At 46.9% G+C, this 27,473-nt stretch overlaps 2 protein-coding genes and 1 long non-coding RNA gene across 7 annotated transcripts in view; 1 reads left to right on the top strand and 2 right to left on the bottom strand.

The window, feature by feature from the left end:
* LOC310850445 overlaps nucleotides 1–4,553 on the top strand; it is a 5,202-nt gene extending 649 nt beyond the window's left edge. Inside the window, exon 2 of the long non-coding RNA XR_014567320.1 lies at nucleotides 3,007–4,553. This is a non-coding gene — a long non-coding RNA (uncharacterized lncRNA). The remainder of the gene's footprint in view (nucleotides 1–3,006) is intronic.
* ZBTB8A (zinc finger and BTB domain containing 8A) lies at nucleotides 2,584–7,912 on the bottom strand (the record flags this gene model as incomplete). The annotated part of the gene is made up of 3 exons (XM_083751787.1): nucleotides 2,584–3,304; nucleotides 5,456–5,625; nucleotides 6,973–7,912. 3 exons carry the CDS (start codon nucleotides 7,910–7,912, stop codon nucleotides 2,972–2,974), a joined length of 1,443 nt encoding a protein of 480 aa, XP_083607913.1. The 3' UTR covers nucleotides 2,584–2,971.
* Nucleotides 7,833–27,473, bottom strand: ZBTB8B (zinc finger and BTB domain containing 8B). Of its 5 annotated transcripts, none has more exons than XM_083751803.1 (5): nucleotides 27,240–27,432; nucleotides 22,325–23,301; nucleotides 20,687–20,865; nucleotides 18,877–19,198; nucleotides 7,833–7,934 (listed from the first exon to the last, which is right to left on the bottom strand). In XM_083751803.1, the coding sequence occupies exons 2-4, from the start codon at nucleotides 23,268–23,270 to the stop codon at nucleotides 18,890–18,892; spliced, it is 1,434 nt and encodes a 477-aa protein (XP_083607929.1). In that variant the 5' UTR covers nucleotides 23,271–23,301; nucleotides 27,240–27,432; the 3' UTR covers nucleotides 7,833–7,934; nucleotides 18,877–18,889. The 5 variants fall into 5 exon arrangements, with proteins under 5 accessions (XP_083607929.1, XP_083607930.1, XP_083607928.1 ...); XM_083751804.1 differs by lacking the exon at nucleotides 7,833–7,934 and adding an exon at nucleotides 13,539–14,945 and having other exon boundaries at nucleotides 27,359–27,473; XM_083751802.1 differs by lacking the exon at nucleotides 7,833–7,934 and adding an exon at nucleotides 13,539–14,945 and having other exon boundaries at nucleotides 27,240–27,442.

Genomic DNA, 27,473 nt, shown 5'->3' with positions numbered 1-27,473 from the left:
GTGTTAAGCCTCTGACATTAGAGGTACACAGTCTAGTGGAGTCTGGTCCAAGGGGGTTGATGGGACCCTGCCCCACCTCTCTGCCTTCTTATTTGCAACTAGTCCAGAGGGGGGCACTGCCAGCCAGCTTCCTCCCCCTCCTTAGTCTGAGTGCTGCCTTTGCAAAACTCAGCAGGGAGGAGGAGAGAGACAAAACTAGAATGAATTGGCTCTGCTTGTCATTGGCTCTGGCGCCACCTACTGTTGGGCTCCCTGCCTTCTGCCCTACCGGTCCCAATGGGCAGCAGCCATCCTGGCTAGTAGATGATGAATTACCGGGTGTTTGAGGGAAGGAGGCCAGGTGGCCGGGCAATGGTCCCGATCCATCACCAACACTAGGTGCTGCCAGCCACACAGCTGGGTCCTCTAGAATCAGCCACGACAGGACAAGTGGCAGGTAGGGTTGGCAGGAAAGACCCTCTTCGCTCTTCCGCTCGGGGCCTCCTCCGAGGGCGCCGGTGCTGTCGGCCCAAGAACCCAATGACAGTCCCTTTTGCAGGAAAGAGAAACGGTGCGTGGGGGTTCTCAAACTCCAGGGGCTCAGAATGAGATCGAGTCCTTCCTGGGCTGGACACAGGCTGGGAGGTTGAGCCGCAGGGACGCCACGCGTGGCAGAAGCTCAGCTGGTTTTGGACTGGTCAGTGGCTGGAAGACAGCCAGGAAAGCCCCCCCCCCCCCACGGAAGGAGCGTGGGAGAGAAATGTCCGAAACCAAGACACTACAGCCACCAGCCTGGAGGGGCCGATCGCTTGCAGCAGGGAGCCTTGTTCTTTCTTCGTGGGTCGTGGTGGTGGGTGTCTCCCAACGCGGATGTGGGCGTCGGAGAGGTGCAGGGGCTGCGTTTAAAGGGGCAACGCGCCCCTTTAAGACATAGTCTCCTCTCCCCGCTGCGCTACAGCCTCGCCTACTGACCCCCGCGATCTCCCCACCCCCCACCCCATGATGCTACGGAGAAAACGACGCCAAGGTCCAGGCTGCTTTCCCTGCCCTAGCACCGTTGTGGGGTAGGTTGGATTTAAAGCTGTGGGGAGAAAGAGGAGCTGGAGGAGAAACACCCTCCACACCCAAATGCTTAGTCTTGGATTTAGCTACTTGCGTTTATAGCTGCGGCTTCTTAGATTTCAACTGCATTTTGTTTCGTTGGTTGGTTGTTGTTTTTAGGGTGCATGTCACCTTTTTCGTTCTGCGCAAGCCGCCTTTAGTGTGCTGTTGCAGAAAGGTGAGGTATATAAATTCATTAATGGAGCGTAAACAGTCCACGCCTAATTCAGCTCCTCTCCTCCCTTCCACACTTGCAACTTCAGCTGTTCGGGGCTGCCTGCAAGTGCGCCAAGGGAGCCTGCCTGGAATAGGTGCTGCAAGCCTCCCTGACCATCAAATGGGAACGCTATAGGACAGGCATAGGCAAACTCGGCCCTCTAGATGTTTTGGGACTACAACTCCCATCATCCCTGACCACTGGTCCTGTTAGCTAGGGATGATGGGAGTTGTAGTCCCAAAAACATCTGGAGGTCCAAGTTTGCCTATGCCTGCTATAGGAGCTTCCCTGTCATACAGCACAGGAATCAGAGCCCCCAGCAGCCGCATTTCAAGAGGAAAATAAATGTGCCCAGGAGATTCACCTGCTTCTCACATCCTGCTTATAGCTTGATTCTGGAATACCATGTTGCTTACTCAATATGCTTTCTTTAGGGTGCTTCTAGGCAATGCTGTAATTGGGTTATTCAGATATCATAAATGTGGCACTAGCAACAGTGGTGTTTTTAAAAAAATAACTTACAGTACCTGATTTTTCCTAGAAAGGGTAAATCTCGACTACAAAAAATGCTGCAAAACAATAAAAAGAAATGCATGTGGAGCACCCATCGTGCAGCAAACACCCATCTGGAAGCACCCTTTGACTCAAGACTCCCTTCTGTAAATGAACCAATTACAGCAATTTATTTAAAAGGGTCACACTGTGAGATGAATTGATAGAACATTGGTACCCGTTTCAAATTTAGTGATAGTGCAGGTTTAAAATATCCAGTTTGAAAAATGGGTGGGCAAAGATGGGTATGCACAAAGAACTTCAAGGAAACATTTGAATTGCCACAACGTGTTTTGGTTCTACATTTGAAAATAGTGACTGCTGCTTGCAAGACATAAAAAAACTGGCTTTTCAAAGATTTTGAAATCAAGAGAGTTGGTTCTGAAAGGCTGAATCACCCTAATGTTTCTCAGTAAATAATCATCTGAAGGAAGTTGTGAATTTTGGGGAAGGATTATGCAGTGTTCTCCACTCAAATTTTCTTTGGAAGAATGGGGGATGCGAGCGATGTGCCAGGTTAGAGCAAGGCAACAACTCAAATAGCTGGGTGATCTAGTAATATTTGCAGGTCTATGCATTTTATGTACATTCACCTGGGAAAAGGCTCCATTGAACTTGCTTACTTCTGAGTAGACATGCATAGGATTGCAGTGTGTGTGACTGCGTATATTAAATATAAATTAATTATCATTGCACCTTTTTATGCTTGCGGTTTTTAAAAAACAAAACCCTCACGCTGTCAAAAGCTTTAATAGAGTAACTTACAATGAAGCTGTTAACTTTATTTTGAAGTGCTCCCCAACATTGAAAAAGGTTTGAGAAGAGATCCATTTTATTCTATCAAAAGTTATCACTGTCGCACTTCAGCAGGTAATTGTTCATACATGGTACCATCTCAGGATGGATGCTTGCTTATGGAACAAAATATTGATACCCTTGAGTAACTAAATTCAATATAGACACAATGGCATGTCCATAAATGCATGCAAGTTTAGCCCAAGTCATAGAAAGCCTATATAATAGATTGTATGTTAACCACAGGCTGGTTGGGAGTCAATGGTCAAAACAAAGGAATGACAACATAAAGGGGGAACTTTTATTTAACATCCAGTCCATTCATAGCTACCTAATGTTTGGTTTTATATCTTTTTCCTCAGCTTCATCATCGCTATCGTCCACTTGCTGGATGACCAAATCGGTAGACCCGTCCTCTACAATTTCCACATCGGATCTGTTGTCTTCACCATAATTCCAGTTAGAATCCTTGTCGTCTTCTAGCGGGAACTCAGGTGGTGGCTCAGTGTCCAAATCAATGCGGATGCTGTCTATGCCAGCTTCGGAGAGACACTCATTGCAAAGTCTGTAGCGCCTCGTCCCTTCTTGGACCACTTGCCCTGTCATCTCAGTCACGTGACGCTTGCATTTTCTGCAGATTGGCTTGCAAGCTTGATGGATCTGTGAAAATTGAAAGGAAGAATGCTGATCACTGCTCAAAAGGGAAATAGAAAAATGATTTGTTCCCCTTCCATACAGCAATGCTCTCAGTATAGAGAGGCTGCTACTAAAATTTAACACATGCAGCCTAGTGTGGTGAAAAGGAAGAATTCCAGGATACGAAAAATCATTTCGGTTCAAGATATGGCTATTCAAAATTAATTCATGGTCCCCAAGGCACAGAAACTGTGAGCTAAGGTAACTTCTTGCCTTAACATCCACAGTGTGTAGAGGCAAACTCATTGTATCGCTTCACATACTGTACTCTCTTACAAATTACTCCCTTGTGTACCCATATTTAATTAATTATTAAATTTGTGTATCGCCCTATACCCGTAGGTGAAGCTGTTCCCATAATTGTATTTCCATACTAGAAAATGTTTAACTTGCCTACCGCACAACTGTTAAAGGCAGAAGAACACTGAATTCTCCCAATGCCCAGCCTACACCAAAGCCTAGGCTGCAATACTGTACCCGCTAACCAGTGGGTTTGCTCAGTTAAACACAAAGAGGCTTTCAGGAGACCTGAACACTGCTGTACTGCAAGTTACACTGGATTCTTAGTGAGTTCTTAAGTCTTCAGCTCTGCTGCCTATGCCTTGTTGCAAAGGCTTCACATCTTACATGTCATGGGGGGGGGGGTGTTTAACATCCACAAACAGTTATTGTATAGTCGTATTTACAGAAAATAACATCTAGTGAGTATTTGATCTCAGACAAGCCTCCACAGGAAACAGACACCATGGTTGCTAGAGAAAAAAGGAAAGAGCACTGGAATATAAGAAAAAAACAAGAAAAGCCCACTAAAGGAAAACAGCAGCTCTTTAGAGCCCTATAGCCTGGTGTCCCAACAACGAAGTCATCAATTCCAGCTCTGACTTTATTCATTGAAAGGCAGGAGCAGCCAGGCTGGCACACCTCACAGATATCACTTCTAAGGATACGTGCACATTTTGCTTCAAAACATTCTTTCTAGAAGGGCTAGAGACTTACTTTTTTAATGAATGTTCTGGGGCTCCTGCTGACTATAGGGCCTAGTGCATTAGTACCCCCTGTGCCACCTATCAGCAGCCCTACATGATTATGTCTATTCACTCAAGTTGTTTTTTATATGGTAATTTCAGTAATCCACAATAAGCATCTATTACAACAGGAACAAGAAAGGGGGAAGGTATTAAGTGATTAACTGAGCAATAAATTCCATAGAATAAGTACTTGTTTATTTTGTATTTCTTTAAATCACTGAAAGTGAGAATATTCCGGATGGTGGTGGAGAAATGGTTGCTTAGATTAAGGTAGACAGAAAAGAAACGATACAATGTTTTATATAGTGCAATTTTACTCATCATATCACATTCATGTTACAAGGCATTTTACTTACGCATTTTTATCATCATGTTAGGATTTTCTGCCTTTAGCTCTCAAGACAGGGCACTCTAGAAATTCAGTAGAAACAATATAGGGCATGATCCAGCTGAAGTTGACCACATAAGAAGAGCCTTGCTGCTGAATTAGGCCAGTGGCCCATCTAGGCCAGCATCCTGTTCTCACAGTGGCCAACGAAATGCCTATGGAAACCCATGAGAAGGACCAGAGCCCTAGAGCCCTCTGGCCTCCTATGGCTTCCAGGAACATTGCTGTCTTTGACTGTGGAGGCAGAGCATAAGCATCATGGCTAGTAGCTATCGAGAGTCCTCTCCTCCATGAATTTGTCTAATCCTCTTTTAAAGCCATCCAAGTTGGTGGTCACCACTGCCTCCTGTGAGAGTGAGTTCCAGAGTTTAACTATCACTTTGATGTTCTATTGGCTTCAGTGGGAGACACCCAGCATATGGTGAACTCTCCCACTGAAATTAATGGGGAATCAAAGTGATTTACTGTGGCTGAATCACACCAATATTAACTTTTTTTTTTGTTTAGGTCCTGCCCCATTGGGATTAAGATTCGAGGTATAGTGAGAAATAGGTGTTCCTAGGAAATTAGAAATGTAGACAAGCCCAGTGTCAGAATAAAGCAAGTTTCCTAAAAACAGACAGATGCAAGTCAATGCATCTCTATATTAAGTAGTTACTGGGGGTGTATCATCTCAAAATACAACATGTGCCAACGTACTGTTCGGAAATGGCTGCTCAGGTGATCCAGCCTGCTGAATCTCTTTCCACATGCTTCACACGGATACGGCCGTTCTCCCGTATGGCAACGAAGGTGGCGCTTCAGGTCTGCTTTCCGCTTTACCACGTGAGTGCAGAAAGGGCATTTGAACCTCATCCTAGGCAGATCATCTGTGAGTACCAAGCAATGCTTTTAAAATGCTGCAAAAATTGTAACACGCCTATCACAGTGACACTTTTAGTCAAAATAAAGTAACTGACTTCAAGACTGCAAACTATTATTATTATTTTTTAGAAAGTTCTGCAATTGGTATAAATGATGCAATTTTACTTAATCCACCTGTGTTTATTCTGCCCAATCTTGCTGCTGCAAGTTATAAGAAGCTGTAGTGAACTCTGTCAGGTCCTGCCCCAATACCGTGCAACCACAAGAAACCAGCAACACTCTGGATTCTGAGACCCACACACTTTTACCTTTTTAGGATTTTCAGGATGCTGAATTTAGTACAAGAAGCTGCCTTATGTAGAGTCAGACCAGTCAATCTAGCTCAGTATTGTCTACAGGCCAGCAGCTCTCCAGGGTTTCAGGTGGAAATCTTTCCCAGCTCTAAAGGGAGACACCAAGGATCAAACCTGGGGCCTCATGCATGCAGGGCATGTGCTTTACACCCACTGAGCTACAGCCCTTCTGTTTTGCACCCAATACGGCATTCTGCTCTTGCACATTGCAGTCACAGGAACACACAGAGCCCTCTTGAAAGGGCTTTATGAATCTCCTTGCCAGGGGCAGTTCCCCTGCTCCATCATGGCTGGCCTTACCATACAGCAAAGGCTATACAATTTAGGGGAACAGATGGAACTAATATCTGAATGGTCAAGCAAAACTTTTAAAGCACTAGTCCAAGTGGTGGTGTTGGTGGGAGGCATTTGGTCATCTGATTCAGACAGCAATACTCCTTGGGGCTACACCAAGCCCCCTTTTGCACTGTGGGAAAAGCCTTCCCCACTCTGCACTCTCTCTGCAAAAGTGGTGTAAGAGATGTATTTTTTCCCGCCTCCCATAACAGCCCCACTGGAAATTAAGCAAGACCCAGTCTTCCTTGCCACCAGTGCAGAAAGCACAAAGCAAAAGAGCTGGGTTGCAGATATGCTTTATTTAAAAAACCACACACAATCCTAGGAAGCACTGCTAAGAAATTATGATCTTACTGAGGAGGGTGGCACCACAACAGGCCCTGCCAGGCAGCGGGGAGAAGAAGCATCATTTCGTCAAAACCGTATCCCACAAAACTTGACCTCTACCTTGAGTAAGCTGAACAGAAAAAGGAGACTGCTCAACACACAATGAGGTCATTGTTGCAATTATGATAGCTGAATCCATTTGAATCATTCTCCTTGCATGCAAAATTTAGTTCACCTCCGATAAATGACACTCATTTTTAAAAGGTAAAATGATAAACTTTTATGCAGCCAAGGGCCAAGAAGGCAATTGACTGTATGCTAAATGAATATCCTTACCATCCGCCCAGTTCCCCATCACACCCAATACCGAGGGCATGCTAGGGTATGGCTCATCCCCTTTGGAAGATTTTGACTTGCCAGCAGGGTGTGGAGAATCATGCTCTTGCTGTGACACAGCCGAGCCTCTCGGGACGGTGTCGGATCCCTGGCCGTACTGGTAGCTGGAATGGCCAGAGTCACCTTCTGAATCAATTTGGACGTCCTCTTCAGATGGAGAAGTGTGGCTTATAGGCTCTGAAACTTGCTCTTCAAGTTTACTTGCCTTATAGTGAGGGACATCGGAGGGTTGTGGCAGCCCTATATGTCTACTGGTTTTCTTCATGGGTTCTTGCCTTTGGTCATGCTTGGACAGCTGCTGGGCATTTCTCTGAGTGGCTGGGTAATAATTGAAATTGGTCCAAGAATTTCCACCCACTATACATGTCCCTTGATCTGGGCTTAAGTGCGAATGAGGGGGACTGCTCTCCGTTCTCCACCCAGTCCCATACAGGCATAAACGCTCCACACCATTCGAGTTCACTTCCTTGTCCGAGAGACTAAAATAGCGATCTTTTTCCTTCTCACTGATGTCCAAGGAGGATTTAATGAATGTCTTGCAAACACTAATAACGTCAGTCATTTGCAGATAGCTGGCAGCTGACATGACCTCAATCACATTCTGGCCAGTGAGGGAGAGTTTGCCTGAATACACAAAATCCAGGATCACGGAAAATGTTTCGGGAGAAAATGCCTGGAAAGTTGCCGTTGTTGGTTGACTGGTTTCCTTTGAGCACTGTGAAAGGAGCATTTTGAAGTAGCCACTACTGGCAAACAGCACATTCCGGTGGGCTTTGAAGACCTTCCCCTCAACCAAAATGCTGCAGTCACAAAATAAGTCTTGCCTGCGCTGTTCGTTTAATTGTTGCAGGAGATGAAACTGATGGGAAGAAATCTCCATTCTCAAACAGGGTTGTGTTGCTCTAAAAGAAAGGGAAAAAAGAATAAACAGGTCTCTGTTTGCTACATATAAACCGCAGCTGCAAGATTATCAGTCATTCACAGAGACATGGTGAAGCACAAGACAGTCAGTGACAGAATGCAATCTTCAAGGGCCAAACTGGATGTGAGCATTGGGAAGGTGCCACTGGGAGGTCAGACCATTAGACAACTTAACTCAAGTCTTGTCTGCAATGAGTAGCGAATGGGAGCCTTTCCCAGCCCAACTTGGAGATGCCAAGGAGTGAACCAGGGACTTTCTGTATGCAAAGCACATGCTCCACCACTGACCAGCACACTTTCCAAGAGCTGTCCACTACTGGTTGGTCTATTTTTTAGCTTTAGTGGGGCAGGGCAGGGAGAGCAACATGCCAAATATGTCTGGGACAGCAGCAATTCCTATGGGCCATTTCCCCCAATCAAAATCTTCCCAAGTACTTTTCTCCCTTCGGGGGGGAAATATTTGTAGAGCCTCTCTCTCTGCCCCCTGGGTGGCAAAGCAGCCTGGGGTAAAACTTTTATCAGAAAAATGGCCCATTTGGAAAAGGCTAATCTGCCCCCGGCCATGGTCTCAAACATAGTTACCAGCACAGTCATTTCTGCAACTGAATTCAAGTAAAAATAAATACAAATCAGTGTTGTGTACTGGTTGGAGTGCTGGGGTGCAGCTTGGGAGACCCAGGTTCAAAAATCCCCAACTGGTCATGAAGCTTACTGGGAGCTGGAGCTGGTCACTTTCTCTGTCAGCTAGCCTACCTCACAGGGTTGTTATGAGGATAAAATGGGGGAGATGCTTGCTTGAGCTTTTTAGAACTAACGCAAAAGATAAAACATGTAAATGTACAATAATACTGTACTGAGAGGCACTTCACATCACACCTGGTCTGAACCAGAGTCCCCCTGAAACTCTTAAGTACTTCTGAGTGAGGTGTGGGGGATATGCAGCCCTCCAGATGTTGTTGGACTACCGTTCCCATCATCCCTGATGACTGGGACTGATGGGATTTGGAGTCCATCAACATCCAGAGGGGCCAGAAAAGGGGTGCTCAGTACACAGCATTTTCTCTCGCACCTGTAGCAGCTTCCTAACTTGTGTATCCAGAGCCCAATAAATAGTTGCACCATAAGGGCACGGTTGTACACCAGCAGCCAGTGTCCTTCACCTCAGTTATGATGAGCTGGACATTTTGGCCACATATAAGAGACTGAATCTCTCTGGGTGATGACTGTGGATACTCCTCAAGCAGGCAAATTTCAATCGCTTGTTTGAATTTTCCAGATAAAATACGGCATCAAAATGGCAGTCTGTATTCCTCCCACCCACTTTTATCTGCATTTACGCATCCTGGGGGAAATCCAATAAACTGGGGGGGGGGGGGAGAGGAGAAACCCTGCTGTCAACAACCAGTTTGCAAATTAAGCCCCTGTCTGGAAGCCCCCAGACTCACATCTGCCTACATGAAACCCCAGAGCAGTTAGGTCAGTTGGTTTAAATGCCAACAGGTTTGCATCCCCTCACACAGCTTGTGAAACCGGAATCACATGCAAGGCCAGTTTGCCTAACGTTGCAAGCTGTCATTATTTAGAGGTCCAGCAAGCTCAACCCACCATTCCTAAGCAATCACTACTTTCTTCCCATAATCAGACTGTCACATGGAAGTTGTCCCTCACCCCGTTATGCCCTAATTGCATGTCCCGTTTTTGTCGTGGGGGGTGGGAGGGGGCCGGCGCTTGCTTCTCAGTCCCGACAGTAGCCAGCTGGATCGCTATTCCCAAGTCAGCCGATCTGGGCTTAACCTGCAACGGGCACGCCAGTTGGGTTGGGCTGCTGCTTTCCAAGCCCGCAGCTAGCAGCGCGACGCCTTGTCACACCACTCAGCGCCCCAGCCCTTCGCACCGCGGGGCTCCGCGACTCTAGCGCAGAGGTCAGCAACTGGAGACTCCGCTCGCCAAATCCGGGCCCCCGAGACAACAGGCGTCCTTCCAGCCTGGAGGCGAAAAGTGGGGAAACGAGACTTGCTGGCATGCCGAGTGTGTGGTGTGGAGGGGCCGGCGGGAGGTGGAGGAGCCACTGCTCCCGCCGCCTCCCTCTCGTCCTAGTCCCGCACCTACCGGCAGGACTGCCCCTCTGCTCGCCAGGTGCGCCGCGCTCGCCGCCAGAAAGGGCGCCCAGGCGGCGGCGCGGACGCTGCAATCAGAGGAGCTGCCTCCGAGCAGGCGGCCGACACCGCGGCAGCGCCGGTCCTCCCCTAGCCCTGCCCGGCAGCACAAGGGACGCCGGCGCCGCACATTGGCAGAGGGCGCCGTCAGTCTCTCGCCCGCCCACCCCGAGCTGGAGGCTCGGCCATCGGGAGCCAGGGACGCCCGACGGCGCTGGAGGCGCGCCCGCCAAGTCACCAGGGACCGATCCCCGGCGTTGCCTCCAGAGGGGGACCGGTCCGCGCGCCCTGCCGGGAGGAAGACCACCGCCACCACCACCCAACCCTCCTGCCTTTCCTGGGAAGGGCGCCGGGAGGCGATGCGGAATTCCCAGCCGTCGCCGCAGCCGGGCTGCCTAGCGTGGCCTTTCCCGCTGCTGCCGCCGCCGCCACTCGATGCCCGGGCGCGGAAAGTGCCCCTGCCCTGCTCGGAGCTCCGCACGCGCGGCAGGGAGGACTCCGTCGGTCCCTCGCCAACCCTTTGTTGCGAGCCGAACGCCGCGCCCGGGGCGGCATCGGCAGCAAATGGCGCCCGCCTGACGGGGCTGGCCGGGCGCTGCCCGACTGGGGCGCCGCGCAGGAGGAGGGAGAGGCGGCGCGGCCGGACATCCTCCGCTAGCCGGGGAAGCAGAGGCGCGCCCGGCTCACCCTAGAGCCGCCTCAGCCCGGAGGACGCCCTGCTCGGCCTGCTGGCGCTGCCGCGGAGGCGCCGCTGACTTACCGCTCGGCAGAGGCGCGGGCTGGGCGGCGGCGGCGAGGCGGGCGTTCGAGGGGCGGCGGGGCTCTGCAAGCGGCGCTGGCTCGGGGTTCGACGGGTGAGGGCGCGAAACCTCGCCGGGCGCCGCCGCCCCAAAGCGCTGAGCAGCCCGGCCGGGAGAGAAACAAAAGGTAGTTGCTGACGTGGGCGTTGGAGAGAGACGCCCGAGGGCTGGGGACACAATTAAAGGGGCAACGCAGCGAGCGCGGCAGGGGCCAGGCGCGCACGCCGCTCTGCGCCTGCCGACGGCGCGGGCGCCTCCCCCTCCCCTCCGCCGCCGCCTCCTCCTCCGCCGCCTCGCCTTGCCAGCCCCAGCTGGGCGCCCGGCTGCCCCCCGCTTCTCCAGCGGGCGCAAGCGCGCTCGCCTCCCCGGGGTCTCGAGGGCGGCTGCAAGTCGGGCGAGCCTCTCGAAGCCCAAACGAGCCACGCGAAATGGGCACTTACTGGAGGAGCCCCTCGAGACGGGCCTCCCTCGCTGGGCTCTGTTCTGCTCAAAAGGTCAACGACCGCTGCTCTTGCAGCTCCGAACCGCCTTGGTTTTAATGGTGCGGCTCCTTTCTCGCCCTCAGAGCTGGAACGTGAGGGCTTAGCTGGAGAATAGGCAAGCCCCGAGGCGGAGCTGGGCCAAGACACGGTGTGCTGCGTGGATCTGGCTGGAAACCCAGCGAGCCATCCGGGGCTGCTGAACACGAAACACTTGGTCTCTGTGTCCTGGAACTCTTGAATGGTTAAACGCCTTTGGTTAAAGAATAAACTCTACCGACCTCCTGCCCTTTCACGGTGCTCTTAAATCTGTCCCCTCACTTAGCTGGAAGGGTAGAGGCAGTTCCTCCTGGATCAAGGGAAATGGTTTGGGGACCTAAAACCGACAAACCTCCCAGCAGAAAAAGAAATTGGGCGTGCAAATGACTTTGAAAATTGTAACACTTTTTTTTAAAAAAGGGACGCTTTTAGGATTATTCATATCCACCACCTTTTGATCCATTTTGAGCTCAAGATGGGCTTTGAAACAGCCACCAAGAGCTGACAGCATGTTTCTATGAAGGGATTTCCCCTAGAATAAAATAAACCCAGAAAAAGGGCTTGCACTGGTGACTGAATGGCGCCCCCCCCCCCTTGGGTGAGTGTCCCACTGGTTTCTATTTATGGGTCAGGACAGTAGCTCATTAGCAGTGCATCTGCTTTGCATGCAGGTCTTCCATTCCATCTCCAGCACCTCCTGGGAAGTCACTACCAGACAATACTGAGCTAGATGGATCAACGGTTTGACATGGTATAAGGCAGCTTCTCATGGCAATCTCTCTAATCCAAGTTCTAGTCGTGCATAAAAGAAGCTGGTTTCCTTTTCCTCCCCGTTAGAAAAGACCACACATCCCCAAACTCACTAAAGACCTAGTCAACCAGTTCACTGAGACTGGATGAGCATCACCGTGCATATGACAAAATATCCAGATGTGCATCCCTATTGGCTGTGTGCATAAGAAAGGCTGCTTCAACCAGCAGATCCCCTTTATGTATGTGGTTGGGGTTTTTGCATTTACATCCTGCCAAGGGTAGGGCTGCCATATGGCCAGAACTTCCCGGACATAGCTGGTATTTGGCCCTTGTAAACAGCATCCAGGCGGAAATTGCTTTTTTAAAAAATCTGGCTGCATGGCAGATCTGAATTGTAGATTTTGGTGGCAGGGAGAGGGGGGAGTTCAACAATTTTTGTGTCCAGATTTTCACTTTTTGAAATACGGCTACCCTAGATGGTATAATTTATACACTTATGAGAGCCAGTGTGGTGTAGTGGTTAAGAGTGGTGGACTCGTAATCTGGGGGACCGGGTTCATGTCCCCGCTCCTCCACATGCAGCTGCTGGGTGACCTTGGGCTAGTCACATTTCTCTGAAGTCTCTCAGCCCCACTCACCTCACAGAGTGTTGTTGTGGGGAAGAAGGGAAAGGAGAATGTTAGCCGCTTTGAGACTCCTTCGGGTAGTGATAAAGCGGGATATCAAATCCAAACTCCGCTTCTTCTTCTTCTTCTTCTTCTTCTTCTTCTTCTTCTTCTTAATATCCAAGCAACTCAAGGTAGCATATGAGACTTGCCCATTTTAGCCTACCTTGATGAAGCTAAGAGTTAGTGGTTGGGCTGACTGGCGATTTGAACCCGGGTCTCCCCATTCCCAGGAATGCTGTTCCCAGGGAGGTTTGTCTGGCACCTTCATTATACATCTTTAGATGCCATATGAATAATTTTCTCTTTGGCCTTTGGCTGATTAATATTCTACAGCCTTTAAAATGTGTTTGTGGAAGGGGGGTTATTGTTTAGTTTAGTTCTTGTATTATCAATTTATCCTGTACTTTTATCCTGTACTTTCATCTTGAGAACTGCCCTGAGATCTTCGGGTGAAGGGAGGTATATAAATAATAATAATAATAATAATAATAATAATAATAATAATAATAATAATAATAATAAAAAAAAATTCCTAGTCTGATACTCCAGCCGCAGGAGCACCAGGCAAATGCTCAGTTCCAAGTCTACATCTGAAGTGGGTGGGTTGGAAAACCACCCTACTATTTGTGCACCCCAAAGTACCTTCTTACACAGCTGAGTACCTTTACATACAAATTGAAGCCGGCACCGTTATTTCAATGTTATTTTGATATTTATTTATTTTTTCACATTTTCAGCTATAAAAGTACTGGACTACAGTTATATAAACATGTATAGTACATAAACAATTTAAACATACAAGACTTGATAATGCACCACTGCAGAAACAAAATTACAAAAGCACTTCATATTTGTTTCTCTCGCCTCCCTGGGAAGAAAAAAGACAAAATAAAAATAGCTGCTGTAGTGGTGGTCTCTGCAGATTCTCAACTTTGGTTTATTTCTGATCTACCCTGACACAAGTCAAACATCAGAAAGGAGACACCAGAAATTAGGCAGGCAGTGATGGCACTTCAGTACTACTTTCCCTTTAGGGGCCCACAGATAAACACGCAGTTCTGATTAGTCTCTTGAGCCCTGGTATGTTAAGAAAGCAATCAGATCAGGTCGTTTTCCTGCATACCACCAAGACCACTTTAATTCTTACACCTTTGGCCCCCTTACTATTTATTATTGATATAACCACTTATATGCCAAAATGGCTTCCAAGTCGTTTATAATTTACAGGTCAAATGGGCCATATTCCAGTCCAAAGCTCCACAGGCACATAGAACTCAAGTTTGGGGAATATGAGTCACTCCATTCCCTGTAAAATCAGTTGCAGCTCCGTGCATGCAGTGGAAATGTGTACAGAGCTGTGCTGACTGCATTAAACAGAAGACCCCCAGCTCTTGGTGCACACTCACATCAGAACTACATGTGCAAAAAACACCTGCTGCCAATGATGCGCATATGACTTAAGTTATGTGCAAGCTCTTACCTGACCAACCAAGAATGTGGCATCTTTCTTTGAGATGTTCAGGGGAACTTTTTTAAAGAGCTTTGTACTCGAGCTGTAATCATGGCATTAGTCACTCCCTTATCTCTCCCTACCCTTGCTCTGTTCTATGTAGGATTTTGAAAGCTTGTTGGGAGCACAGAGCAGCTTTTACAAATATTTTCCTTACGAAGCTATATAAAGTAACCTGTAAACTGATGGTGTACTTCTTCCCACAGGACACAGTTAAAACTATAGGAATAGCCACAGGCATGGATGGCTTTAAAAGAGGATTAGACAAACTCATGCAGCCATGAATGGCTGTGTACCACCTTCCAGGACAGTTTGCCCCTGAATACCAATTGCTGGAAATCACAAGTGGGGAGAGTTGCTCTTGCACTTGGCTCCTCTCTGTGGGATTTCCACAGGCATCTGGTTGGCTGCTGAGAGAACAGGATGTTGGATGCTGGGTGGACTTTTGGCCTGATCCAGCAGGGCTCTTCTATGTTGCTGTGTCAGTACATCCACTTACAACAAATCCAAACTGTGATATGACTGCACTTTCAGAAATTCACACACAATCCATTGTTGAATTGGTCCAATTGATTTCAATAGGTTGCCTGCAGAACAGAATCAAGTTAACACAGATGACAGGAAGAGTCATATCATATGCAGCATGTGAGAAGATTCAGCTGTCTGCTTGAAATTCAGCCAATATCTTTTCTGTTTATTTACAGTAATTTGTTTTTTGCTTCCATTTAGCTTGCAGTCCTTGATTAAAACTTCATAAATTAAAGGAAGATTTCCCTAAAGAGTCATAATTTCTAATATATGTTTATATTCTTAGATTGGTCCTAATCACAACTTTCATTTGTAAAAAAAAATGTTTAAAAAGGGCTATGGCTATAAAGTTACCATTCACTGTTAACAAAATCAAGCATATGAATTTCTGAAAGGCAGACACCATAAATGCTTAAAAAGCAACTTCCACTGAAATCAATGGGATTTAATTCCAAGTACAGTATGAACATTTAGGACAGGAGTAAGATTGCAAGGTGAAGAAGTTTACCTAGCAGTACAATGTGCTATTAATATACCAACTGCATATTTATGTAGGGGGAGGGGAAACTAGAGAAATTACACTTGGGGGGGAGGAAACCCCCTCTGCAAAATTAGTTATGGCAAGCTCAGGTGGCTTTCAATTTCTTCTTTAAGCACCATGAAATTGTCTCTTAGAACTGCAGTATCTCTTTTGCTTGCACACTTTTAATGGAGGGTTCCAAGGACACGTCATGGAACTGAGCTAGAATTACAGCATGTACTACACTTACAAAACACCTGCCACAGATGAGCAAGTCAAGTGCATCATTTTCAATTAAACACAAGATGACACACAGGATCCACTTGAAAACAATTAGAAATCTTATTTTGGCAGTCTCCTAACAGGAATGAGATTGGAATCTGTTCCACTCCAACTCCCATAACGCAAAAATGTCAACAGATTCATTCTTTACTCACAAGGTACACAAGAAAACCTCTAAGGATCAAAAGAAGCAGCCTAAAAGGAATCCACATCTCTCAAATCTAGAAGGGTGGTCCATTTCCTCCTAGTTCTGCTTATGCACCTCCAGGATGCACTGTGTGAAAAGCCACTCATATCAGTTTTAGCATACAAGCCATTACAAATCTTGGGCATCACAAGTCTTCAGTGGTTTCTAAAGAACTCAAAACAAAGTGATAAGCCGCCCGAATGAGGACAGAAAGGAGCAAGTATCCCAAATGCTCTGAGCTAATGGGTTAAGAATAGCCTTCACCAACCTGGGGCTCTCCAAATGTTGCAATACAGCTAGCCTCAGCCAACACACTGTGCTGTTCATGCTGAGTTGTAGTTCAACATCTGGAGGGCACCAAGTTGGCAAAGCCTGAGTTAGGAGCACTTATTGTGTCCCTAACCTGCATTCAATGAGCAACTCCATTCGTTAGAGGTTCAAGAGCACCTTCAACTGCTTTGTAAACTCCAGGCTCCCTTGTGCTCAGCTTTGGGGAAAGCCATTTCAGGGCTGAACCTTTCAAAATGTTTCTCAAGACCAATTTTCTGAAAGATCAGATTACATCCCCCCCCCACTGTGTTTTCCAGTAACTATTCAGAAAGACACCTCGCAAAAGTGGTGTCAGGACTTTGCACTTCAGAGCCTTGGTTCCTTTAAGGAAAAAGGGAGCCTATTGTAAATATCATTTTTTCTTTTTTCTTTTGCTATACAGTTACAACTTTTTTATAAAAAAAAGAAAGATTATTGCTTCTTTCCTTGCCTTGTTTCATCCTGCACAATCTCATGATGATATAAAAATGCTACATTTATGACATCATAACCCCTTCTACAGTAGTGTTTTATGAACACACAAGAAAATTTACACCTTCATTTCAAGAAGAAGCAGGTGGGAGAAACCTGCATGTTAAAAGTTAATATAATCCATCAAGCATCACAAATTAGACAGAATGCTGTTTGCAAGACAGTCCATATCAGAGCTGCCCAACATAGAACAGGAACACCAGCCTCATTAAGGCAGACCTGTAAGACTGGTGGCCAACCTGAGTGTGCCATTGTCATTCAGGTAAGCAGGTTTAGGTATAATCCCAAATCTTTCAAATGACCAAGATGGCTAGGAACTGCCATGTACAGTCATGCACCTTGATTTTAACTGAATTGTTTTGGTATCTTCATTATCTTATGTCTACAGACATTTCACAGTTTTCCAGCCAGTTTAATAGCCTAGAGAAATTCAGCACTAGAAAAGTAAAACAAGTAACTTCACATCCTTCAAGAAGCCAAATTCCTGCCATTCAACAGGAAAAGGGTGGAACCCAAGCTGAATTTTTTAACAAGGAATAGTACTCAAGACCAATTCATGAGACAGTACAAATGTAGAAACCACAATGATCAACAAATACGACCAACTGACTGTACAAGTAGCAGGAACATATACAGGGGGTGGGTGGGGGTTTGTAGGACACCCAGAGCACAGGGGCTACGTCAGAGAAGTCGTATAAGCAGAAGAGCGGCCAGCTACCTTGCTTATTCACATTTTTTTACAATAATTGCATGAGTATAGTTATTTGAGAAGGGGGCAATTCATGCCATCTACAATGACCAGAACTCTGGTGCTCTTGTAGCCTTGAGTAGTTTGTTGCTTAAATGAGGGGGAGGAAACTGAGGTTCTTGCAATTCCAACAAGCTTCTGTATGGCCAGCTCTCAGGCATTTCATGAGATCCTCTTCAGGATTTTATATTTATCCCTCTCACATTTCCCCTCATTGTGAGGGACTTCCTGCTGCTGCCATGTCTGCTCTCCTGGTGCTTAAGAGATATAAGCAGGTGCGATTTTGCAAATCCATTAAAGGCACGCAGGCATGCTGGTTTTGTTTTGTTTTTTTTCTTAAGGAAAAAAATGGGCCTGCACAGTGAGAACATCTTCAGTAATTACTTAAATAAATGTTTAGCAGATTGTGTGCTGGACCTGCCTCCAGACAGATCAGAAACAAAAATACTCTAATTCATAGGAAGGTATCTCCACCCAGCCCATTATTTTCTATGCTGATTTGTGACAGCAGCTGCAGTTCCTCTCCAGGGTGGGGCCTCAGGCAGTGACTTCTTTTCCTACTGCCTGCTGCTACCTGATCCTTCTAGCTGGTGATGTTGCCAGGATCCTACCTGGGACTTTCTGTACCACTGAGTTATGGTCCCACTTCAAAACACGTCAAAAGTTTGCAGCTCGTAGTAGATATATGGCCTAACCCTGAAAGGCCTTTTACGGTTCAAGCACTACAAAAACGGTCAGTGCCTGGTTGAAGGGCTCAGACCCTCAAGAAGGTTGCCACAGAAATCTGCATACTGTTTATCTGCTGCCTGACTAGATACCTTCCTCGCAAGTTTCTTGAGGATGAACAGAAGTGCCAGTATTTACTTTTTATAAATGTACAGTATAAAATAAAATACTGTATAAAAAGAGCCATTTCTAGATTTATGTATACACAACTGTTCATTCTTGGATATGCTTTAATGGTGGTGGACTTTTAGCCTTGTTTGCATTGATCAAGTCCTCATCTACATTTCTAAGGTAGAATTAAAAGTCCAGGAAAGAGAGCAGCAGCTCAGAATTAAGTTTGAGACCCAGATCCTGAGAGGAGAGGGAGAGGGAGAGGCAGAAACTGGGGGGGGGGGGGGGAGAGGCAAGATCACAGGAACATGGAAGATTACTGGCCATAAAGGGACAAAGCCTGGCCTCATATCCAAAGGGTGGAAGAAGGTCTGCAAGGAACATAGCCTCTGCTCAGCCTGGACACACAATTCCTTTCAAAGGTGTAGCGCACAGCACTAACAAGTTAAAAAGACATTTCAGAATTTTAAAAGTCCAGTTGTTCCTACCTGTTCTAGGAAATGGAATTTATTCATATAAAAAACCCCCACAAACTTCACAACTTGGGATAAATATGCAGTTTTCCGGCTGTCAAGATGACAAATCAAATAAGAAAAAGAATTTACATCTCCCCACCCTCTTTTTGCTGCTACATAAGTGCTTCTCGATGGAGATCCGGCTTGTCGTCAGGATCAGGGTCAGCATCATCATCTTCAGGGGGGTCGTTTTCATCACCAGATTCCACATAGATGGGCCAATCGTTGTCTGGGTCGCTCTTTTCTTGGCCTTCAGACGAAGGTTCCATCAGACTGAGGTTAATGGGCATCGAATCCTCGTGCGTAGTCGTGACACAAGTGCAGCTGTCGCACAATCCAAAGCGGCGCAAGCCTTGGGACAGGCTGCTTGTAAACGTTCTCCTGCAGCCCTTGCAGATGATTGGCTTGTTTGACCGATGGACCTGGAGCATCGTGACACAAAGCAGGAAGGGTCAGTGGCTGGCACAAGAATGACAGGTTGAACTGGATCTGGCCTTCTGGCCAGGCTCTGCACTCCCCACAGATCAATTTTGACAGGTCAGCAGCCCCAACCACCTATCAAGGTACACAAGGGATCCATCTAACTGCTAATCAGGGCAAAAGTCCATTTCCAGGGGCGGTTTGAATCCAAACCCCACCTGAAAATGGACAAAGTGGACATCAAAATGGTTGCCACATACAATGCCAGGGTGTGGAGCAGGTGGCTATCAGTTTGGGGAAAATCATCTCCTGGACAAATGTCAACGCCATGCCAGGCCGAATTATACTGGGGGGTGGGGGCAGAGGTTCCTACAAGTGGTTTGAAGTCTGCTTTTTTAAAACATATTTTTAATTAAATATTTCTTGGTTTACAAAAGTATGTGCAATGTCTCTTTTTTCAAGTTACATTTTCTACAGATCAGTTTCATTTGTTGAGACATTAGTGTTACATTAGGATGAAAAGGTGGGAAAAGGTGGAGGGGGCCATGGTGAGTGGGGGTGGAGTTGGGTGGCGATGTTTCTATTTTACTTAATGTATGTGAGGGGTTTTGTGTCAGCGTTGCTTGGGCGGGTTCTCTTTACTATTTGCTTGTGTTCCTTTGGTGGTGAGAGAGGTTTAGGTTGGCCTAGGGTGTGGTTATTCATTTGTGGTTGGCTGTGGTGGTCTTTATTTTCATGTGTGAGTGGGGTGGGGGCATGTTTTGGAATCAAGTTAGCCAGAGGCTTGACAACCATATGTCAGGAGTGCTCTGATGGTGTTTCCTGCTTGGCAGGGGGTTGGACTCGATGGCCCTTGTGGTCTCTTCCAACTCTATGATTCTATGATTCTATGAAATTGATTCGTATGCTGTTGGTGGATTCTTGTCATTGTCTTGTTGGGCTGTGTATGTGATAAAGGGGAGCCATACCGGGGTGAAGGCGTCTTCTTCTATTTGTCCCCGTGTCAGTTTCAGTTTATTGATAAGTTTTTCTCATAGGGCTGTTTCCCATACTATTTGGTACTATTGGTCCATGCTTACTCCTGACAGGTCTCTCCAGTGTCTGGATATGATGTTTCTGGCTGCTCAGAGTAAGTGGGTTATGAGCTCTTTATGATGTTGTGGGCATTATTATCTTGGAAGATGTTTAGTAGAGCGAGTTCTGGGGTGACTTCTAATACTTGCTTAGTTATTTCTCGTATGGTTGTTGTCCAGAATAGTTGGATTTTGGAACATTCCCACCACATGTGGAGGTATGTGCCTGTGGAGGTGCATCCTCTCCAGCATTTTGGTGAGGTTCCTGGGCATATTAGCACTAGTTGAGGTCTGCTTTTTAAAATCAACGGGTGTTAAGGATTCTGCTGTCAGAGTCCTGGGAGTGACAGCAGCACCAGCCACCCCACAATTTAGCTTACTCTTTAACTCGCCTCTTGTTGCACATCTCTGACTTACACTCAGAGCATGACTCCGGAGGTGCTCCTGCCGTGTGAAGCGCTTGCCGCATATCTCGCATGGGTAGGGCCTCTCGCCCGTGTGCGAACGGATGTGACGCTTCAGGATCCCTTTCTGTTTGGCCGTGTATGGGCAGAATGGGCACTTGTGCAGCTTGATCGGCACCACCAGCACATCACCTTTGGAAAGAGAAGCATTTCAGAGGTGTCAACTCACTGTTTTGGAAGTGGGGGTCAGAATTTAAAATGCTGGTAACTGAAGAAAAGCACAAATTTTTGTGGTTTAGAATACATGAGGGAGAAAGAGGAGATTGTTTTGCTGTGTATTATTAGCCATGTCGCACACATGCCACACAACACTACTGCTACAGCTGACACAGCATCAAGGTGTGGCGGGGATTCCCTTAGTGCAGCCTTCCTCCAACCTGGTGGCCTTCAAATGTTTTGGACTACAATTCCCATCAACCCCAACCAAGAGGTTATAGTCCAAAAAAATTGGAGGGCGCTGGGTCAAGAAGAAACTAAGGAAATGTAATCTCCTTGCAAAAGGAGGGATTTCCCCTGCTTTCTTTGGGGGAAATGCATCCAAATTCCACACAGAAACATAGCAACTCTTGTCCTGGGAAAATGCATTTTCATGATTTTTTACTATGCTGTCTCAACATACTACTGCAAACCATTTTTCTGCACATCAATAGCGGAAAATAAATGCTACAAAATTTGCTTTTTATTCATAAGGATGTTTGTGCCTGCTCACCCAAGGCTTGATATTTCAAGCTTGTTATAAACAGTGCTTATTTGTACCAAAAGTCTGCAGTCCAGCAATTTCCTGCTGCAATTAATTCTATGGGACTTACTTTGGAGTAAACTCGAATAGGATTACTCTATTAACCTTCCAGGAGAGAAATCTTCAAACTGAAAGAAAAAAGGTATTTTACGACCTGAAGCTAGAACAATGGGGGAGGGGGGCATTAGGCTATATATGCCCTCCAACCCTGAAGTGATGCCACCTAATTTGGCTTTGAATTACTGTTTAGTGTACCATCTAAAATTACTCTCCATCTTTGCTAACAAAAAGACCACAATGGAATTCTTAACCTGCTTACAAAAGACCCCTGCATTCCATTTGGTGCTGGAGACAGACCCACTGTTTGAGGCTTTTAAAATATATATAAAGGGACAAATAGTAATTGCTTCTTTTTTCCCCAACAGTCCTCAGTACCACCTGAAATCTGTTTTGCACCAAGCAAAGTCTCAGCTAATTCAGTCTGGTTAACAGACTTCTGCTCTCGGGTTTAAGACTGTTACGTGCTGTAGATTTCTAGGCTTGCATATTTTACCCTCCTCCTTTTCTCTCCTGCAGCCCCTTGCCCACCCCACCCCTTTTTGCCCAATATCCAGCCCGTTCTGAAAAACTTGCTCATGATTTTGTGACATTCTGGTTGGCCCTAATGAAAGTGAACTCTTGGTACTGTGCACTACCAAGGCAATGTTACAAGTCATCGAAACAGGGTGCATGTTTATTCTTTGCTGTCTTTCCCCCACTCCCCCTTGCAGGTATAACTATCTACAGTTTCATCCAGAAAGCTATCCCCGGCAACAGAGGAATCTCATCCAGCCTCATGGGATCTGATCTCACCTGCATCCTCTCCATACCAGTCATTGTGAATGTCCACCACGGAACTCATGGGCACTCCTGCATCCTCTGGCCTACCCTCAAACCCACGGACAAAATGATGGACCACATCATCCTTCCTCTGGGCTGCACTGTTGCGCAGCAGAGCTTCTAAAAACTGCTTCATGTGATAGTTGTTGCATGCCAGGTCCATGGCCTGGCCACTATGGAGCCCCTCCTCTATCTGCTCAATCGTCAGCGGTGTTGGGTACTGCTGTAGTCGCTCGCCAACTTCCACTTCCACTTCGTCTGCATCAAACTCTACTTTGGGTTCTACCACTTTGGGCAGTGAAGAATTTGTGTCATCTGGAGAGTCACTGCTTACAGGGTCCCGCACTACAAGCTGAATGGGGTGGCAGCTACAACATTCCCCGCAGGGAGGGTCTCGCTGGCAATCTGGAACCCTCTCTTTCTCCTGCAGAGATGAAACTGACGCTGAGCACTGGCTCTTTGCCCCATACGACGTGCCCTCTCGAGCAGAACTAGAGCTCCCACTGTCAGCCTGATAAAAGGCAGCTTCTCTCTCTATTTTCCTGCAGATGTCCAGTGACGACCTGATGTATGTCTTGCAGAAGTTGACAACATCAGTCATCTGCAGGTAACTGGCTGCAGACATAACTTCAATCACATTTTCCCCACAAAGATCCAACTTCCCTGAATAAAGGAAGTCCAGGATAATTGAGAAGGCCTCTGATGTAACAATGTCCAGGGAAGCAGTGCTATGTCGGCCACTGTCTTGGATGTAGTGGATCAGCAAAGCTCTGAAGTAACCACTGTTGGCAAACAGAATGTTTTTGTGGGCTTTGAAAATCCTCCCCTCCACAATGATGCTACAGTCACAAAAGAAGTCCCTCTTCCGCTGCTCATTGAGCTCTCCCAAGAGTTTGGTGTAGTAAGATTGCATCTCCATTGCTCATACAGCAAAGAACTACCTCTTGACTCTGAAAGAAAATGCAGGAACAGAACATCAGCACAGAAATGCCTTTCCTTTCGTGCACAGAGATCAAGTCCCTCCCCACAGCAGTGTATCTCCCCACCCCTCCAAGGCACACAGAACTGAATCTGGAAAACTTGAGGACCAGAGAAAAATTCCAGCCAGAACAGCTGATGCATACGCTGGCAATAAACCTTTAAAAACCCAGTAATCTGAATACTCCATCTACATTGGCCTATATTGAACACATCACCTCAACCAGAAGCTGGGCACACTAAGGCGCTTTCAGACTACTGCTATTTTTGGGTGAGATTCAATCAAATATTGGCAAATTCAGGAAGTGCATTTGAAGTTGCTCTGGAGCTCTTCAACAACAAACCCACTTTGAACTTTTTGTGTGAAGTGATGAGGAAATCGTGTGAGATAACATTTGCTTGATGCAACATCATCTAATCTCCCCACAGACAAATTAGCATGAGATTGTCTGAAAATGACTTGACTTAGGAGAATTGTATCCATTCAGGGGTTTGCCAGCATTCATTACCAATTCACACATTATGCTAAAAGTTGCTTTCAATGATCTATTAATGTATGGAACTGCCCAATTACAAGTTTGACAACTGGTTCATTAAGTGCCAGCAATGTTCAGGGGTGTTAAGCAGCCACCTGGCGTACCAGGATTATAGGACTGATTTGTCCATATATGAGTTCTTAAAATGCACAAGTGGAATGGAGAAGTAAAGAGAAAAACCTGTGCTTTTTAATGAGCTATCTAATTACTGTGCCTGACGGAGAGGAGAAAGTGGGAACAGGAATGCAGCTTCTCTCGCTACATTCCTCTTGCGAGTGTCCAAAACTATGCAAGGTCACCCTTCTACAGAGAGGGCATTAGGACCCAAGCAGACTCTTCTTCCTCCTCAACCATGTGGCTTGTGTAGCATAACCCTCCAGGGGAAGCCAGTCAGTCCTAGGAACAAAGAATTTTCAGCACAGCCAGCAAGGAAAACACACACCAAAAACTGGAGCATCCGGGAGATCACTCAGCCTTTTCACCCCTGAAATACTTGCATGCTTTTGTCACTTCTGAGCTACCACATCTCCCTCAGTGCCCCTCACCTCCACTTTTCCAGTCTAACTCTCCTTAATAATCTCCAGAAATCTCACTTTCCACACTTTTTTTGCCATAACTATTCCAAACCTATTTTCCTTCACAAATTGGCTGCAGACAGAAGAAAACAGTCCTCACTACAGAGGTTAAGAATAAATGGCAGGGGGAAAATCACATTTATTGTGTGACTGACACAATGGTAGCCTTCTTTCTTTGCTATTACTAGAATAAAAATGAGTGAAACACAGTTGGGATGAGGCACCCATTTTGCAGGCAAGAGAATCAAGGCATACAACTATAAATTCCTTTTGAGATTATAGATGAGTTTCATCCCTGAAACCACCACATTAGTGTTGCTACAGTCAGTACAGTGGTACCTTGGTTGTTGAATGGCTTGGCTCCCAAACAAATCGGCTCCCAAACACCACAAACTCGGAAGTAAGTGTTCTGGTTTGCGAACATTTTTGGGAAGCCAAACATCCAATGCGGCTTCTGATTGAGTGCAGGAAGCTCCTGCAGCCAATCAGAAGCCGCACCTTGGTTTTCGAACGGTTCCTGGAGTCCAATGGACTCCCAGAATGGATTAAGTTTGACAACCAAGGTACCACTGTACAGGGGTGTATGGGATATTAGGGGTGGGGAAATACCTCAGCTGGGGGACACATCATGCTTTTCTAGGGTGGTCTGTCCACCTTTAGTCCCTACCCTGAACTCAGCTCTCAGCTATGGCTCCTAGAAACTGTCAGCATGTGACAACAGCCACTACCTGGGAACAGCTTACACTGGCCAGCTAAACCAGGTGATGGTAGCTGATGGGCCTCAAACCCTCCATGAGTTAGGGACTGCCCTGCATGTGAAGACAGGCTCTGGAGGATTGAGCGAACAAGACCAATACTGGGTCCAACAGTCAAGAAGGTGGTTTCTGCATAAGCTGTAGAGGGAAGCCAGCGACAGATGGGAGAAGGAAATTCTGATCCTAAACCTCCACTGCCTTGCAGGATATTTTTGGGAGAAGGACTAAACCCTACACAAATCCAGATATTAGTCCCTAAGTTGGATGGCACCTTATATGCCGCCTCCTGGCAAGTCCTGCAACCAAGCTGGTGCCCATTGTTTTCCTCTGGACATCAGTTAGGCTCAGAGGTGTAGGGGTTATTGTTGTCTGGGCTGCCCAGGTCCTCCATACACATTGCCCAGGCTTGCGCCCCAGGGAGGTCACTTAAGTGCTGCTAACACAGTGGTTTGACTTCACTCCCAGAGGAGCAGTCCTTTGTCCCTTGAGACAAATGGATGCCAACAAAGTCAGCACATAGAATAAGATCTCATTTTCTTCTAAATTTGAGAGCATGCAAGTATAAGGACTGCAACATGTGTTGGCAAGAAGGTAGCCTTGACAATCCAGGGGACCAAACTTATCACACTATCCCAGGCATAGGCAAACTCGGCCCTCCAGATGTTTTGAGCCTACAATTCCCATCATCCCTGACCACTTGTCCTGTTAGCTAGGGATGGTGGGAGCTGTAGTCCCAAAACATCTGGAGGGCCAAGTTTGCCTATGCCTCTATCCTCTGTCCCACCCTCACTGTGTGCAAACAGTGCATTTTACAAAAATGCCAGTACAGCCACAGACCAAACCAAAATGATGAATACAGAACACACTTTTGGAAATGCAAGGACTTAAGAGAAGTAAAATAAAGAGCCCCAAAGCATGTACAGTGGTACCGCGGGTTACATACGCTTCAGGTTACAGACTCGGCTAACGCAGAAATAATACCTCAGGTTAAGAACTTTGCTTCAGGATGAGAACAGAAATTGTGTTCTGGCAGTGCGGCGGGAGCAGGAGGCCCCATTCAGTAAAGTGGTGCTTCAGGTTAAGAATAGTCTCAGGTTAAGAACAGACCTCCGGAATGAATTAAGTACTTAACCCGAGGTACCACTGTACAGAGTGTATTCCCCTTACTATCAAGGTACCCACAAGCTGCCCACACATATTTGTTCCTAGAAATTTAGCACTAGAGAATTCTCTTCCTAGGCAACACAAGATCACAGCTCTGTAAAGCTCAGGGACACCAAGTCCAGCACTTTGAGCATGGATATTTCAACCTGCAAAATAAGTGCCATCCAGCTCCCACTTCAAATGTCTCAAATTCGTCCAGTGCCACTAAGCAACAGGGTTTAGTGCCTCTGAGCTTGTACAGATTGCCCTTCCCTAATGAGCACCCAGAATCTGCCTACAGTGGGAAATTCCAGATCACCGCACACATGCTTGCCACAGAGTCTCAACCCCAGCGGGTCTCCTTTTAAGTAGCAAGTCCCAAAGACACACACGAAAGCACACTTCAGCGTCATTCAAGACTCAGCTCTGGCAACTGTTTTCGATATAAGATCTCAACCTTGGAGCATAGAACGTAAGAGCAGCCAGGGTACCGGGTGCTTCCACTACCTCTCCCAGAACTACAAGGACAAGGAGAAAATGTGCAGTTCTCATACAAAGCTGGCTCCAATGTCTTTCTAGCACTGCCAACTTTCCCCACCCCTTTTTTGCTCCGTTACCCCAGCAAACAGCACCTTTGCCTGGAGACACACACACGCTCACAGGTGACAAAAAGGTTTCTCTCTCTGCTGTTACAGCCTTCACCTCCTTCTGATTTCTACAGAAGATGAAATATCACAGGTACAGGAGAAGCTGAGGATAGGCTTCTTGGGCCACTGCTTCCCCCCTCCCCATTAAGCCTGTAATGGGGGGAAATAGGAGGGGGGAGAAGAGGCGGGTACCACCCAGGTCCAGCAGTCTCCGGAGGAGGGGAAGGGCAGTGGCCCTTTCTGGCAGCGCCCACCTATGCTCACGCACGGCTAGCCAGGAAAGGCTTCCTCCTCTTCCCCCTCAATGCAAAGGCGGAGCAGCGACACCAAAAACCGCAGTAGCAGCCGCTTCCATTCTCCCTGCGCTGCTCACCTTCCAGCCGGTCCCTTGCCTTGCACGGCTCTACCTAGCCTGACACACACACATAGACACACGCTTCGCAGGAGCCGCCCAAACTCCCCGAGCATCGCCAGCCGCCAATCGCAGC

Source organism: Podarcis gaigeae, assembly GCF_964106915.1.
Source record: "Podarcis gaigeae genome assembly, chromosome: 8".
Taxonomy (NCBI): Eukaryota; Metazoa; Chordata; class Lepidosauria; order Squamata; family Lacertidae; genus Podarcis; species Podarcis gaigeae.
This window is presented reverse-complemented; position numbering and strand designations above follow the sequence as displayed.

What these genes read in the sequence shown, in the direction of transcription:
- ZBTB8B (XM_083751801.1), bottom strand. Translation starts at nt 23,270, where the DNA reads ATGGAGATGCAATCTTACTACACCAAACTCTTGGGAGAGCTCAATGAG. An exon ending in CTGGTATGGAGAGGATGCAG is followed by an intron (nt 20,866 to 22,324) that starts GTGAGATCAGAT and finishes CTCTTTCCAAAG; the next exon opens with GTGATGTGCTGGTGGTGCCG. An exon ending in TCCGGAGTCATGCTCTGAGT is followed by an intron (nt 19,199 to 20,686) that starts GTAAGTCAGAGA and finishes ACGATGCTCCAG; the next exon opens with GTCCATCGGTCAAACAAGCC.